This window comes from Megascapheus bottae, chromosome 20 (genome assembly GCF_031878675.1).
Source record: "Megascapheus bottae isolate mThoBot1 chromosome 20, mThoBot2.hap1, whole genome shotgun sequence".
Taxonomy (NCBI): domain Eukaryota; kingdom Metazoa; phylum Chordata; class Mammalia; order Rodentia; family Geomyidae; genus Megascapheus; species Megascapheus bottae.
In genome coordinates, this window is record NC_143528.1 from 16,326,155 (window position 1) to 16,343,040 (window position 16,886).

General features: G+C 43.0%; 1 protein-coding gene and 1 long non-coding RNA gene across 2 annotated transcripts in view; one reads left to right on the plus strand and one right to left on the minus strand.

Moving 5' to 3' along the window:
- The window catches only part of Pdgfrl (platelet derived growth factor receptor like), a 45,601-nt gene that overhangs the window by 26,462 nt on the left and 2,253 nt on the right, over window positions 1-16,886 (plus strand). The window contains exons 3-4 of the mRNA XM_090354016.1: window positions 9,899-10,050; window positions 14,902-15,195. Of these exons, the coding sequence (XP_090210142.1) occupies window positions 9,899-10,050; window positions 14,902-15,195 (446 nt within the window). The remainder of the gene's footprint in view (window positions 1-9,898; window positions 10,051-14,901; window positions 15,196-16,886) is intronic.
- LOC150049222 (uncharacterized) lies at window positions 11,505-14,934 on the minus strand. The gene is made up of 3 exons (XR_016539034.1): window positions 14,776-14,934; window positions 14,243-14,348; window positions 11,505-11,866 (listed from the first exon to the last, which is right to left on the minus strand). It is a non-coding gene; the product is annotated as an uncharacterized LOC150049222 (long non-coding RNA).

A 16,886-nucleotide genomic window follows, 5' to 3' on the forward strand; every position in this document is an offset into this window, starting at 1 on the left:
ACCACTAGGCCAAACTCCCAGCCCTCTATAGGCCATTTTTATTTCTTCTTCAGAGAAGACTCTTTAAGTCTTTAGCCCATTTTTTAATGGGATGGTTGTTATTTTGGAGATTAGTTTTGGAGAGATTCAATTTTTTAAGCTGTTTATATATTTTAGATATGAGGCCTTTGTCCGTTGTTTGGTTGGTGAAGATCTTCTCCCACTCTGTAGGCTTCCTAATTAATTTACTAGCTATGTCCTTTGCCATACAAAAGCTCTGCAGTTTAATGCAGTCCCACTTATCCAGCCTTTCTCTTATTTGTTGTGATTCTTGGTCCTTATTAAGAAAGTTTCGACCTGTGCCAAGGAGGCCTAGTGTATCTCCTATTCCTTCTTGTAAAGTTTTCAGTGTGTCAGCTTTTACCTCTAGGTCTTTGGAGTTAATTCTAGTGCAGGGTGACAAAGAAGGTTCCAACTTTAGTTTTCTGTAGGTGCTTAACCAGTTCTGCCAGCACAACTTGTTGAAGAGGCTGTCTTTCTTCCATTGTATTTCTTTGGCTCCCTTGTCAAAGATTAGGTGGCTATAGGTCTGTGGTTTAATATCTGGGTCCTTAGTTCTATTCCATTGCTCTTCAGGCCTGTTCTTGTGCCAGTACAAAGCGCAATATAGCTCTGTAATAGAGTCTAAAGTTTGGAATTGAAATTCCTCCGGCGCTGTTCTTTCTGCTAAGAAGTGTTTTTGCTATACGGGGTCTTTTATTATTCCATATGAAATTTTGTATTGCCTCTTCTATTTCTTTAAAGAATGCCATTGGGATATTGATACCCCACATTTTTTGTATCCATTCATCTGCAGTAGGGTATCTGGGTTGTTTGCATCACTTGGCTATTGTGAATAGTGCAGAGATGAACATAGCTGAGCAGGTGTCCTTATCATATCCTGGATTATGATGTTCAGGATAGATGCCCAGGAGTGGTATGGCGGGATTGTAGGGAAGGTCAATTTTCAGTTCTTTAAGAAATCTCCACACTGCTTTCCAGAGTGGCTGAACTTGTTTACACTCCCACCAGCAGTGCAGTAGGGTTCCTCTTTCTCCACAACCCTGCCAGCATCTGTCATTGTCTGAGTTCAGAATATTGGCCATTCTAATTGGGGTAAGGTGGTATCTCGGGGTTGTTTTATTTGCATTTCCTTTATGACCATGGATGATGAGCATTTTCTCACATACTTTTCTGCCATTTTAACCTCTTCTTTTGATAAGTCTCTCTTTAGCTCCCTTGCCCATTTAGTGATTGGTTTGTTGGGTTTGGGGGGGGGATTAGTTTCTTGAGTTCCCCGTAGATACTGGATATTAAGCATTTGTCTGATGTATTATTGGTAAAAATATCTTTTCCCAGTTGGTTAATTGTCTTTCTACTTTTGTGGCTATGCTTTTATCTGTGCAGAAACTTTTTATTTTTAGGTAATCCCATTTGTCGAGTCTCTCTCCAATCTGTTGTGACTCTGGGATTCTGTTCAGGAAGTTTTTGCCTGTGCCTATGAATTCCAAAGTCTCTCCTACTCTATCATGTAACAGTTTCAAGGTTTGAGGTCTGATATGAGGTCTTTGATCCATTTTGAGTTAATGCTCGTGCATGGCGAAAGGCTAGGATCAATTTTTAGTTTTCTGCATGTGGCTGCCCAGTTTTGCCAGCACCAATAATTGAATAGACTGTGTTTGTTCCACTGTATATCTTTGGCTCCTTTGTCAAATACAAGTTGCCTATAGGTATGTGGTTCTATTTCTGGATCTTCTATTCTGTTTCACTGATCTTCTGGCCTATTTTTGTGCCAAAACCATGCTGTTTTTGTTGTTATGGCTCTATAGTAGAGTTTGAAGTCTAGTATTGTTATACCACTTGCATTGCTCTTTTTGCCTAGAATTGTTTTGGCTATTCTAGGTCTTTTCTTGTTCCATATGAACCTTTGGATTATACCTTAGATTTCAGCAAAGAATGTCTTTGGTATTTTGATGGGGATTACATTGGATTTATATATCAATTTTGGCAGTATGGCCATTTTCACTATATTGGTTCTCCCTACTCATGAGCATGGGATGTCTTTCCATTTCCTGGTATCCTCTTTAATTTTTTTCATTAGGATTTTATAGTTTTCATTAAATAATTCCTTTATATCTTTGGTTAATTCCTAAGTATTTTATTCTTTTGGGGATTATTGCAAATGGGATCATTTTATTGATTTTACCTTCTGTTTGTGTATTGTTGGTGTACAAAAGGCTACTGACTTTTGCAGGTTGATTTTGTATCCTGCCACTTTGCTAAAGTGGTCTATTAGTTCTAGGAGTGGAGGTGCTTCTTGCATCACACTTAGACTCAATGATCGATGAAAGATAAGTGACAGGTAAATAAATGGTTGGTATGTTGATATGTGATTGATTAAAGATAGATGATTGCTAGATATAGATAACAGGAAGATTGCAGCCTATTGTTATTTACCTTGCAGAAGTTCCTTAGTTTGCATATTTGGTTCTTCATAAGTTTTCAAATGCATATTGGCTTTTTTATTTTAAAGAATAACAAACAATGAGAACTTCAAAATGTTTTACTCAGCTTTCTGTTTCCCAGTATTTGTGTTCTATTCATATGGCTTTTTTCCCAATGTGTCATGAAGCAGTTCTTTTCCGACAAGTTCTTAAATATAGACTTAGAGAAAACACTGGCCCTTGACAAACACTTGAAATACAGACAAGCAAATACCCATGACTCTTTATCGCTCTTAATTCTTGGCACAATGCCTTGCACATGGCAGAAACTACACAAATGCTTTTTCAAATAAATGTTAAGGAGAGTATGGAATTATATCTTTCTATCTCATTTGCCTATGTTCTTGTTTCATGCCAGTAGAGGCAATACAGAGTATCAGAGGAAGAAAAAAAAATTGTGTTTATATAGTTGGTGCTGGGAAAATTACCGACTGGAGCACTTCCTGTGTAATCTTGGGAAAGTGACTTAAGCTCTCTGCCCTTGGTTTAGTTAGCTACAATATGGAGATGGTGACAATACTACCTCACCAGGCTTCATAAAGATCAAGGCAAAATAAAGGCCCACAACAGTGCCTAGCACACACATATTAAGTGCTGCTTATATTAATCTCTTGGGATGGAGAAAAACGGTAGGACATACCTTGGTACTATCTGCAATGCAGTAGATGATTAATAATGCAATTCCTTTCAGTTACTGGAAAATTCCATGTGAGTTTCAATAGAAAGTAGGACCTCATTTTGTTCATTATTATAAAGTTGATGTACAGAGTGGTTAGCATCTCATAGGTCAGGTAATGAGTACATTTCTTTGTGGACAATGTCACTCCTTCCTTGGTTCTCTCCTTGTTTTTACCCTCCTATCCTCACCTATAAGTTTATTTGAGGGTTTTTTTTATGGGGGGGGGCTTGAACTCAGGGTGTGTGCACTGTCCTTGGGCTTTCTCAAGGCTAGAGCTCGGGCCACAGCACCATTTCTGGCTTTTTTAAGTATGTGGTGCCAAAAAATCAGAGCCAGGGCTTCAGGATGCTAGGCAGGCCCTCTACCACCAGGCCGTGCTCCCAGCCTCCTCACCTAAAAGTTGTAGTTCATTTTCACACGGTGACTATCAAGTGCCACTGCTGTATTTATTTACCTATGTCCCTCCATTTTTGTGAACAAACAAGACACACACACGCAAAAAAACCTTGTTCCTGATTCCTAGACTTCATTTCCATAAAGATTATTTTGTGTGATGAGTCATTGCACTTTCATGTTTCTCTCCTGGCAGTGTCCTCCTTTCCTCTCTGTGTGTATGTCTAGAGGGCTGTGTAATTCATCATGCCCCAGTGTATTTTAGATCTAGTGTCCACATGTGAGAGAAAACGTGCCATCTATCTCTCGGAGCTTGGCTTACCACACTTAACATGATTTGGTCTAGGTCTATCCATTTCCCTGAAAATGACATAATATTCTTTCTAATCGCTGTGTAAAATTCCACTGGGTATAGGTACCACACTTTTTGGGATCCACGTGCATTGTAGGGCATCTGGGCTGTTTCCATAACTTGGGTATTGTGAATAGTACAGCAATGAACATGGATGTGCCAGTCATATGGCTTGTGATGTTCAGAGTAGATGCCCAGGAGTGGTATGGCTGTGTCATAGGGAAGATCCATGTTTAGTATTTATTATTCATTTATTTATTGTCAGTCCTGCGGCTTGAACTCAGGGCCTGAGCACTGTTCTTGGGCTTTCTCAAGGATAGCACTCCAGCTTTTTCTATGTATGTAGTTCTGAGGAATCAAACCCGGGTCTTAGAAGCCATCTCTCCCATTTCATTTCATTTTGGCAGGATAGAAATCTCTATTTTTGTATGGAATTCCTGAGTCTGTATAACACTAGATCAGATGTTACACCACTAAACATCTGGGAAACCTTGGATGAGTGATTCCTCTATGCTTCAGTGTCCTCAGTAAAAGGGAAAGTAATACTTCCACCTGCTAAATGAGACTGTGGAAATTTAAAGGGATGATGATGAATATGTCTAAAATGTATATCCCTTTGAGCTGATCCTGCTAAGTCTTGCACATACCTGAATGGTTTAGCATGGTGATACATATTGCTAATACAAGTCTAAAGGCAAGGGCCCGGAAGTTTGGTCTAGTGGTAGAGTGCTTGCCTAGCAGGAATGAAGACCCAGGTTCAATTCCTCGGTACCACATACACAGACAAAAAGCCAGAAGTGGTGCTGTGGCTCAAGTGGTAGAGTTCTAGCCTTGAGAAAACCCAACGACAGTGCTCAGGCCCTGAGTTCATGCCCCAGGACTGGCAAAAAAAAGTCTGAAGGCAAGACTGGGATTTGAATCTATTCTCCCATTTTATAGCACAAAGTCAGTACTTGGAAAGCTTAGGGTCATATCACAACCTTCTGACCAGCTTGTTGTTAGGGTTACAGAAGACAACCAGTAGACACGGACTTGTTAAATCCAGGCATTTCAACTATAATCCTGCTAAATAATTTGTTTCCTGTTTTATATGATTTGTAGAGTCGAGGGGGTGGAAAAATGTAGAACTATTTTCCAGTGTGTGTCTTTCCTTCCTTACACCCCCAGTCCTGCTAAAGATACAGTGTGCCAGTCTCATGTTATCTGTGAAGTTATTCTAAATGTTAGATTTGTATATACTTGCTCACTTTCCCAGTAATAATGACATTGTGTACTTTCTGTTACTGCTAGAGTGATAAACAAGTTCTTGGCTCAGAGAAATTGCCAGATTTTTATACACAGTTTCTGAACTCTATAGAATTGGAGCCAGATATCATTGCCCCCTTGGGGAGACCCCCTCACCTCTATTTTCTCTTCTCTTTTTTCTTTTCCTGTTGATCATGGGGCTTGAACTCAGGGCCTGGGCCCTGTCCTTGAGGTTTGCTGGAGGAATGCACTCTAGCACTTTGAATCACAGGGCCACTGCAGGTTTTCTAGTGGTTACTTAGAGATGAGACTCTCAGAGACCTTCCTGCCTGGGCTGGCTTTGAACTGTGATCCTCAGAACTCAGTCTCCTAAGTAGCTAAGATTACAGGCATGAGCCACTGTGCCCAGCCTCTTTGCTATAAATCAATCACCTGAAATTTAGGTCCATCCTTAAAACTGAAATTGATCTTTCCATGGTTTCCTGAGGTTTTCATACTGTCAGAGAAATATGTGTGTGCACCTGATTTTTTTTTTTTTTTGCCAGGCTTGAACTCAGGGCCTAGACACTTTCCTTGAGCTTTCTCAAGGTTAGTACTCTACCATTTGACCCACAACACCACTTCCAATTTTTTCTGTGTATGTGGTACTGAGCAACTGAATCCAGGGCTTCATGTACATGAGGCAAGCCTCGCCTGATTTGTTTTTTCTTTTTTGTTTTTGTGGGTCATGGTGCCTGAGCGCTGTCCCTGAGCTCTTCAGCTCAAGGCTACTGCCTTACCCTTGAGCCAAGACCCACTTCCCGTTTTCCAGAGGTTAATTGGAGATAAGAGGCTCAGGTCCTTTTGTACCTGGGCTGACTTTGAACCTTAATCCTCAGATCTCAGCTTCCTAGGATTACAGGCGTAAGCCACCTGATTCTTAAGCACCCACTTGTTGATCCCTCCTCCCGAGTCTTCTCTCCTTTCCTGAGAAAAAGATCTCCATGGTTTGAGGCTGGCCTGAATCTCTTGATCCTTTTGCCTCCACCTCCTCGGTTCTGGTATTATAGGTTGGTGCCATCAAATGCAGTAAAATCCCATTTCAGATGTTTTGTCCTCAACCCTGCCTTTTCTCTCTACTCTTTTTTTTGAGTATACTCATATTCCTTTAGCTTTCTACTCTTTTCACATGCAACAACATCCTCAAGTAATATTCTATTCTTTCGTGCAGGGCCTTGATTTCCATCTACTCATAAGAAATATATGTGACATTTGATTACGAATCTGAAATTTCCCATTCTTTGACACAGAGCTATTGAGACATTTCTGCTACATCTCTGTCTTCCAAGCCCTTCGATGTAGGCTGTTGTAAATCTCCTCTCTTGGATCGGTTTGGGATCCAGTGAGACACCAGATCTTCTTGTTCCTCATGACAGCAATGGCGGCAGCATCTCAGGCTCTCCCTTTAACTCCCTGCCTTTCCAATTATGGTTTCCTCTGTTCATGCCTCAGCTTTGGTGGTCCCATTACTTCCCATCTCCTAAACCAAGGGGTGGTCCTGAACTACGGGCCTTCTCCCAACAAGATGACTAAAACAGAAGCATGGCTTTGGGAAATCACACATTCTGTAATTGAATGGGTAAAAAAAAAATCCCAACTCAGACCAAGACATGAGAAAGGGTATCAGTGTATGTGAAGTAATGCACTTTCTATCTGGTGAATATGATGTAACCCTTCTATTAATTACAATAAAAATATATGAAAAAATCCCAACTCATTGCTGTGTTTTATCTACCCTCTGCCCACTGCAAAGAACTGAGTGCAGAACAAGCAGCCTTGGCATATTCGTGGTCTTTACAGCACCCATTCCCTGCTCACTGTCCACCAGTCTCCTTGCTGTCCCTCCTCCTCTGAACAAATCCTATTTGTCTCGTCTCCTCCTCCTCAGCCCACGGCAAAGAATCCCCTTGAGAATTCTGTCATTCTTATTTTCAGACTCTTTGATGCATGTTCATTTTAACTCCTTCACTGAGAAACAATCTCCTTGGAGTCACTGTGTTGTGTGTGCTTAGCTAACTCTCACCAGTGCTGGGGTGGGCTGTAGTAGTACAATAACTTAATCTATAATTATGTGTAATTAGAAATAATTAGAAGACGACACTGAGGCAGGCACCGCTTGAAACACTTTCTATGCATTTCATTACATAAGAAGTGTATATTCAGTGTATGCTTAAATCATGGAGGGAACCTTGTCACAGTGGGTCACTATCTGTGGATCTCAGGTAAGTCATTTCTGCTGAGACTCATGTCCCACCTGCTACAGCAGTTGGGTTTTTGTTATTGTAACAGATACCTGAAAAGAATTTTGTTAAGGCTCATTGTTTTGTAGCTTCCAGTTTAGCCCCATCGCTTTGGTCTTAGGGGAGCACACAGAGCAAAGTCAGAAAGCAGAAAGAGGAAGAGGTGTGTGTGGGGGTGTGTGTCCCCTCAAGGACATGCCTCAGTGACCAGAAGATCTCCCAGTAGACCCCGATAGTACCACAGCCTGCGGATCAAGCCTTCCGTATATGAGCCTTTGGTTTACACTTCAGACCTAAACTATAATAGCTGCAAAACAGAGCACTGGATACCTGCCTTTCACGATTCTTCCCATTTCCAACATTGTTGTTCACTTTGGTTTCAAGTCACTTACTTTCCTTTAAGGAATCCTCACTGTATGTTTTGCACAGTTTGATCAGGGAATGGAAGACAGACAAGGGGCACAGTCCTTCCATTATCACTGGGCAAAACACAGGAAGCCAGGGTATCTGAGGGATAGACAACAAGGGAGCCAGTTACACCATCAGGAGACAGGCGAGATTCCTGGGAGTCTATTGTAATTAGAAGCTTCCTGAGGGAGGAGAGATTTCCGTTCTGTTTTGAAGGAGGCAGTTGATGGGGTGGGAGCTCAGACTCCAAGAGCATGGCTGGTGGGCACAACAAGCTATTCACAACTAGAACAGGCTGTGTTTAGGACAGACCCACCAGAATTTTGTATGTGCTATTTTTAAAGCAGTGACAACATGATTAGGGCTGTAAGATTAAACAGGATTCTCAACCACTTCAGTGGATCTTAGAGGGTGAAGTAGACCCCGATAGTACCACGTTCAGTCATGTTTTCTGTAACCTCCTATGCTAAGGATAGGTTAAGTCAATGGGGAATATCCATTACAATGTTATTTCTAGGTTCCTGATACAAAATAATTACCATTAAAATTGACCACAGGGCAGAGTTTGGCCTAGTGATAGAGTGCTTGCCTAGCACTCACAAAGACCTGGGTTTGATTCCTCAGTACCACATACACAGAAAAAAGCCGGAAATGGTGCTGTGGCTCAAGTGGTAGAGTTCTCATCTTGAGAAAACCCAAGGACAGTGCCCAAGCCCTGAGTTCAAGGCCCAGGACTGGCCAAGAAAAAAAAAATAGCCATGGTTAACATTTACTAAAACATACATGTCTCTATTTCAAAAACACTTGAAATGATTTGTAAACATATTTGCCAAACAAGAGCCCAGGAGAAATAAAGAGAAAATTAGCTGGGAGTTTGGCCTAGTGGTAGAGTGCTTGCCTGACATGCACAAAGACCTGCATTCAGTTCCTCAGTGCCACATACATAGAAAAAAGAAGTGGTGCTGCGGCTCAAGTGGTAGAGCTCTAGCCTTGAGAAAGTCCAAGGACAGGGCTCAGGCCCTGAGCTCAAGCCCAGGACTGGCCAAAAAAAAAAAATGGGGAGAGAAAATTAAAGTAGAACTATGACCAGAGAAAAACCATCAACAGCACTAAATAAACTCTAGACTCAGTCCATAACTGGGATTCTGTTCTTCTGAATGCTGAAGATCAGGTGACAGCTAAGAGCACTCGCCAAAGGATAAAGGCCTTTACCAGAGACAGTCTTCATCTTAGCCAATGCACTTTCACCCTAATTTTTTTCATTTGTCCACAGTGGGGCTTGGACACAGGGCTCAGGTGCTGTCCCTGACTTTTGCTCACACTAGTGCTTTGAGCCACAGCTCCACTTCTAGTTTCTGACATTTTCATTGGAGATGAGAGTCTTACAGGGACTTTTCTGCCTGGATTGGCTTTGAACTGCAGTGCCTCAGCCTCCCGAGTACCTAGGATTATAGACGTGAGCCACCAGCACCCAGCTTCATTTTTTAAAATTTAAATTGTTGTACAAAGCAGTTAAGGTTTTTCTTTTTCTTTTTAATATGACAGCATAGGATCTCAAATACTCCTGCTGATATTTGGAGACTTATCTGTAATGATGAAAGGAATTTGAGATATTGGATAATACTGCATGCTCTCCTTCATGCAATTTGCTTTTCAAAGAATGTCTTTTAAATGCACAAGGCTGAAAACAAAATACAAACCTAAGGCTTTTTGGCTGAACGACTTGCTGAAAGAACTTTTTGCTAATGCACCCTTGATCTTATTTAAGGAAACCCCAGTTCTGGGGCCAAAAAGAACTTCCTTTCCTTGGAAAATATAATTTCATTTATGATTTCCTTTTAGGAAAAGATTCTGCCTTTCCCCCACAGGCGCTTTTCTCCAAACACACTGATTGCTTTGTGCCATTTGAGAGAAGACACAGCAAGGGTGTTTATAATGAACAGTGGAGCAGAGAGTGATGCTGGCAGGCTCCTGCCTGGGCTCTGATTGTCTTAAGTTTCCACATCTCTTGTACTTACAGTGTGAAGCAGCAGGAGCGCTACAGTCAGCTGGCCTTGGCCAATACCACTTCGGCGGACACAGGTGAATTTAGCTGCTGGGGACAGCTGTGCAATGGCTTCACCTGCAGGAGGGATGAGGCCAAAATGGGATCGACCTACATCTTCTTCACAGGTAATGCATTTGATACATTAGACTCTACACTTCTGGACTTGGCCCAGACATGGGGTCCCCACTGGACACTGAATAGAAGGTAATGACAGCAAGCTTTCACTGGGCTCTGAGTGAGTGAGGTAGCTCAGTTGTTTCATGTTAAGTCTACTACAATCCTTCAGGTGAGGGAAGCTGAGGTACAGAGGAGAAATCCCTAAGATCCCATAGCAAATAGGTTTTGGTACAAGAATACGTGTGTATGAACTCTGAATTGTTTGATTCATACCTGCACAGTCCAAATAGTGGATGCCTCCCCCCCCCAAAAAAAATTGAGTGGCTCATGTTCATAAGTCCAAGCTACTCAAGAGAATGAGATCCATTCAATAACAATGCTTTTAAGTTTGTACCGAAGTATTTATATTAAAAAACCCATCTTGGTCACCCTACATTTGGTGTGCTCAATGAGAGCAAGTAGCATTGTGTTGACTATGTGTACTGTCGTGCACAGACACAGCTTCCAGCATCATAGACTTCTGGATATATAGACCGATCGTTACTGCATTCTCCTTTATAGAAACTCCAGTTATAGGAAGCTTTGATAAGATCTTGACTTTGGCCTTCAGACTCCTCTGAGCTGAAGATTGGAAGGCAAATTCCCAAAGTCTGACCTTTGTGTCTCCAGTCCCTGGACCTAAGTAAGGAGCCCAAAGCATCCAGGAGACAGTGAAGAGCCCGTTTCCTCCCCTCTACTGCTGCTGTTTGCAAGGTGCAGCTAGCACTTGGAGAGACAGGTGTCACCCAATACCCCATCTCTTCCCATCCCTCCACTAGTCTCCTTCCTCTGCAGAATTCCTTAGGCTCTGCAGTTAGGGGATGAAATTCTCTAACAAATGTCCCAGGACAGGGACAATGTTCAGGAATCTTTCAAACACCATGTCCTCTGATGGCTGCCGTCTAAGACACTTCCGGTAAAGCTGGAATTCTTGTTCTTTTTGATGTCAGGGCAGAGTGTTCAGAACTGGTTTTTATCCTGAATGCCTCTGCTTGCACGCCTGGAGTGATGTGGACCTGTTACTCAAATGATCTTTAACTAGGACTATTAATGAATGCTTTAACGACATCGCACGCACTTTTCCCTTGGTACCCAAATAGCTCCATGCTATAATTCAGGAAGCATGGGTATCTTTCCACAAATTTCATAGGACATGAATAAATAAGATCTACTGTATTTGCTTTTAGAAATAATGCTGATGCAAGGTAATTCAATGTGTTCTCTGACTGGTAGTAGTAGGCTAAGGAGTCAGATCTTGTTTTTCTGACCAACAGCCCTGTTTTATTCCTACCTCAGTCCTACCTAGAACAAGGTGGTAGGTGAACTGACAGACCCTAGGCTAGCATCTATGGTACTTTCAGGAGCAATCAGGAAAAAAAATATTAGAAACTTGAGCCAGAAAAGGATGTAAAATGATGTATCTTTTCATTCTGTAACACAGTAAGAGCACAGTTGGATTTTCAGTCAATTTTGGAAGTTGTATTTTCAAGCGTGGGTAGTTTGGGGAAACCAAGATGGGCTGTTAGGGAAGCTGAAGTTCCTCTGGCTGGCTCTGGATTCTTTCAGAACATATGCTTCTCAGCCACCCATGTGGAGAAGCATCTGCTCTTCATTATGTTGGTGTGTTTACTAGAATTTGATGGCAAACACTGAGAGGCTGTCGTTAATTTGTGCAATGTTTCAGTCACTTTCTTCTTTCATCTCTGGAGCCTCAGCAGTTTTTCTTCCTCCTATTCTTTTCCTTCCTCTTCTCCTTTGCCATCCACACAGCTTAGTTCCATTGTCCTCAAGAACATGTAACCACCATGGTGAAAGATCAAGGAAGAGAACGTTCTTACTAGCAAGAGGGCTGGTAATAGTGATTGCTTAGGCAATCACTTGCAACAAACTGCCCTAATTTAGATTTTAGTTTATAGACTATTACATTTCATATAAAATCCCATATGCCTTACTCCCCTAAGTATGTTACATGAGTAGTTACAAGCACAGGACACATGTAGTCTATAATTTTTTTAAATGAACCAACACATTTCTTTTTCTAGATGGAAAATCAGGCTGCTCAAAGCTTGTATTATCTGTTGGCTTTGTTTATTGGCTCATATTACTCTACAAACTTAAAAATATCCTCTATTACAATTAATATCAAAAAGCCTGAAGTTAACTTGGTGCCAGTAACTCATGCCTCTAATTATAGCTACTCAGGAGATCTACAAGACCAAGCTTCAAAGCCAGCCCAGGCAGAAAAGTCTCATACTCTAACTCTCCAGTTAAACAAAATACTAGACCTGAGGCATTGCTCAAGTAGTAGAATGCTACCTGTGATTTTTTTTTTAAAGAAAAAAAGCTGAATATGACCGCACAAGATCTTCAAGTCCAGTATCCCACACATAGTTCTTAAATGTCAGTGCCAAAATAAGCTATCTTCAATATTTCTGGCTCCAGATGTTTCTCTTTACAAACGAGGATGTTGAAACCCAGAATCTACACAGAAAGCTTACATAGCCTTTGGTGTGTCAACATTGAGGTTAGATACATTAGAAAGATGCCCCTTAATAAGCCTGAAGGTCAGCTTATAAAGTCGTGTAACTCAGTCTGCTTGCTAGATATCCAATGGAGACCCTGTGAGCCATGCTGTTCTCTTCCCTGTACTGGGAGCCAAGAAGCCCCCCCCCCCCCAATGTAATAGTGAACTTGGCATTTAGAGCCAAAGAACTGTTGGCCCAGGAGGATAATTGATGTTTCCTGTGCCTAGTCCAAAACACCATACAGTGGTGATACACAAGGCCCTAGTGGAGGAGAAAGCCAAGAGTTGTTTCAGGAACATGGGTATAAACATGAAATAATGTAACAAGTACCATGATTCCCCTTGAAGCTTTTTGCTCGGTAATTACTATAATATTCCCTCACAGAATGACCCAGAAAACACACATGCAAGAAACCAAGCAAAAGCCCAACCTAGAATCTCTTCACTGTCCTGCTGACACAGGAGCAATCTATTTCTTCCTTATTTTCTGTGAGATACAAATGCATTTCCTAGGGCCAAAAGAATGTTGCAGTGTCCATTTCAGAGGGGAGAGGAAGTGTACAGGTTGGCTCAAGGTCCTCAGCCAGGTGGTGGCCTAGTGGAGGCCGGATCTGACACCAGCAGGTTATTCCTTTTACTCTGCTCCATTCTCTACCTCCAGCCTTGGCAAGCAATAGGACTCCCAGGCTGGAGTGAGGACTTGGTGAAGATGCCAGCCCTGTCACTGGGTTGGACTTCTCAGAAAAAGTCTGTGTGTTGAAAAATGCACACATTAGCTGGGCACTGATGACTCATGCCTCTAATCCTAGCTACCCCAGGAGACTAATAATTGGGGTTCAAAGCTAGCCCAGGGAGGAGAGTGTAAGGTTTAGAGAAAGGAGACCTCCGTGTGGTTTTTTTCAGGCAGAGAAGTTTATTAGAAATGGAACCTGCCAGCCCCACACAAGATGGAGATGCATGAGGAGGGAAACAGGGGAGGGAGAGATGGAAATGAGGGGGACAGAGAGGAAGGGGAGGTGGGAGGGGGGATGGGAGAGGGATTGGAGAGAGGTGGAAGGAGAGGTGAAGGAGTTAAAGGAGACGGAGGAGGGAGAGACAAAAGCGAGGGGAGAGTAAGAGGGCAGGCAAAGGGGTGGCCACAGCAGGTATAGCCGTGACATCAGAGTTCAAGAACTATTCACTGCTCCAGGTGAGCCTGGGCTACAGGTGCTGGGAAAACAAAGGGGGAAGGAAGGGGCCATTTTTCCTAGGCAGACCTAGGAAAAATGAGTCCACGAGACTCATCTCTAATAAAGCACCAGGAAACTGGGAGTGCTAGAGAGCTAATCTTGAGGGAAAAAGCTCAAGGATAGTGCCCAGGCCCAGATCAAGCTCCACAACCAACCAACACATAGTTATTTGCAGTAGCCTCTAGGGCTAATTTCAAGGTTTTAAAATTGTTAGGGTTTTTTTTTTTTATTGTAGTTTGGGCACAGGGCCTTGGATTTGTCAAGCAGGTGCTCTACCACTTAATAATTTTAGGGCTGGTGACCTGGTTTAAGCAATGTAAGTCATGGGGGCTGATCTGAATTGAATGAACATCTCTTTTCTTGTCTAAGGACATGGGAACATGCAATTCTGTCACTATAATTAAATACCTGAGGTGATCACCTTGTAAGTAGAAAAGGTTCTCCATTTTGAGGATTCTGATCCATGGTCAATTGCTTCCATTTCTTTGGTCCTATGGTAAGACATCCTCAAAGCCTGCGGTGGAGCAAAGCTGCTTACCTCTTGGCTCAGAGGCAATGACAACCGAAAGGCCCAGTTTCTTTCAAAGATGCCTCCAATGACCTAAAGACCTCACACACATTTCCAAAACCTACCCCGAGGGCTAAGTTTTTAAAATAAGGACTTGAAGTCAGCCAATATCCAAACTAAACCAGGAAATTACTACTGAAAAAAAAAAAAAAGGGCTGGGAATTTGGCCGAGTGATAAGAGTGCTTGCCTTGCACACACGAAGACCTGGGTTTGATTCCTCAGTACCACAGCCAGAAGTGGTGCTGTGGCTCAAGTGATAGAGCTCTAGCCTTGAGAAAGCCCAAGGACAGTGCTCAGACCTTGAGTTTCAAGCTCCAGGACTGTCAAAAATTAAAGGGGGGGAAGGACATGAAAACACCCAACTCTACTTACATGAACCCGGTATGCTGAGTATATTGTCAGCGCCCGCACATCTTTGTGTATGATTGTAGAAATCTTTGAAGTCTTGCTTAACCACATTTTCCCAGAATAAATGAGCCCATATCTTCCCTTTTGCAGAGAAAGGGGAACTCTTCGTGCCTTCTCCCAGTTATTTCGACATTGTCTACCTGAACCCCGACAGAGAGGCTGTGGTTCCTTGTCGGGTGACTGTGTCCTCAGCCAAAGTCACACTCCACAGGGAATTCCCTGCCAAAGAAATTCCTACCAATGGAACAGACATTGTTTATGATCTCAAGAGGGGCTTTGTGTATCTGCAGCCTCACAGTGACCATCAGGGGGTGGTCTACTGCAAGGCTGAAGCCGGGGGCAAGTCTCAGATTTCCGTCAAGTATCAGCTGCTGTATGTAGAAGGTAAGCCGGCTCCTCTGGTGCCCAGACCTCAGTCACTTCTGGTGAGTGAGTAGCAAGAAGTAAAGACACAGAAGGCTGGACTTACAGGCCTTTCTACTACTCTTCTAGAATGTTCTGCTTCCTGTACACTAACCTGATGGAAAACTCACAATAACTCCCTTGGTGTTTTCATTGTTTGATCAGCAAGCCCTTATGACCCCAGCCTTTCCTGCACCCTCCCAGCTCTTTGTTTATGCCAGAATCTGTTTCCCAATAGCCCCATGCATGCCCCCTGCCAAGGCTCTTCCAGTCCTCATCCTCTCACCTTCTGTGGCCCTGTGTATGGCTCCACTGGCTTTCTCCACCCCTGGTCCCATCTGCTACTCACAGCCCCTCATTGAAGGCGTTGGATTGCATTTTCAGGATGACTTCAATCTCCAGTTGGAACCCACTGGCCTGCTCACTAACCCCCTCACCCACTCCCTCAGTCACAACTTTAACACAACAAACCCTCGCAGCAGGTCTGACATAGACATGACTTCGCCTCCAGCCTGGTCCGCAGGCTTGAACTTCCTTCTGCTGCTTTTCTCCTCCACCTTCCCCACCCACATAGCTAATGCCCTGAACCTTTTGAACATTGTACCATCCTCCTACTTGTCCACAAAAGCACTGTCCTACTTAGACAGTTAAGGCTTTTGTCTGTGCCCGGAGCACAGAGAGAAAATGCTGCCCGGAAAATGCTGTGGGTGGCTACATGACATCCACCAGAACCCCTGGTCTCCAACCTCTCTTGCCTGGCAGTCCCCGCCTGGTTTTGCTTGGTTTCCCCCTCCCCAGTCTTGTCTACTTTCCAAATATAGACAGCAAACAAGAGATCCTCATTTCTTTTTAGGTTACCTAGTAGTCTGCTGGCAGAACAGAAACATGATCCAATCCTCGTTAAAAACTACAACTGGTTTTGAATGTGACCATTTTACATTCATCTAGGAAAAACCAGGAGGAAAACTCCCCCCCAGTAACTTGCGTGATTCTTAAGAGTTTCAACACAGCAGAATTAATGCAAGCTTGAAGTAGGGAAGTCTAGCTTTCCTCCCTCTCCTTTACCTGATCAGGTCCCAGCACAGCAGGATAAAAGCTGGAACCCAGAAAGGGTTGTCCCCCACTGTAAGTGTGATGGAGACAACAAACCTAGGCAGTTCCCAGAGCACAGAGGCCCCCGTGGGCCTCCCCCAAAGACCTATGCTTGTGGGCATGTGCAGTATGCTCGTAGAATGACTACAGTCCTGCAATTCAGCGATCTTGGTTGGCTCAGTATCCTTCCTATCTTCCATGTCTTTTAAGTCTACCTTTGAGATTTTAGGGCAGACATTGCTTTCTCAAGGAAGCTGATCATGAACTATTCTAAACTTTCTGAGTACTCTGTGTTAAAGAGCCATAAAATGAAAAGCTCAGAGTTTTAAATGAGCCATTCAATTAGATGGCTCAGTAGATGGTCCCCTCCACTTAAGTGCAGGCTCTCAGGGTGGAATCCCCACCTGTCTTGTTCACTTTTGTGGTCCTAGCTTCTACTCCATCTTGCAAAGGCTACCCTCAATACTACTTGTTCAGTCAACAGATAGTATCAGTAAATGGGGTCCTGAAACGCTGTGCAAGTATTCATGCCTGTCCTGTAGACATCCTTCTCATCTGTATACGAGCACTTTCCTTCCAGC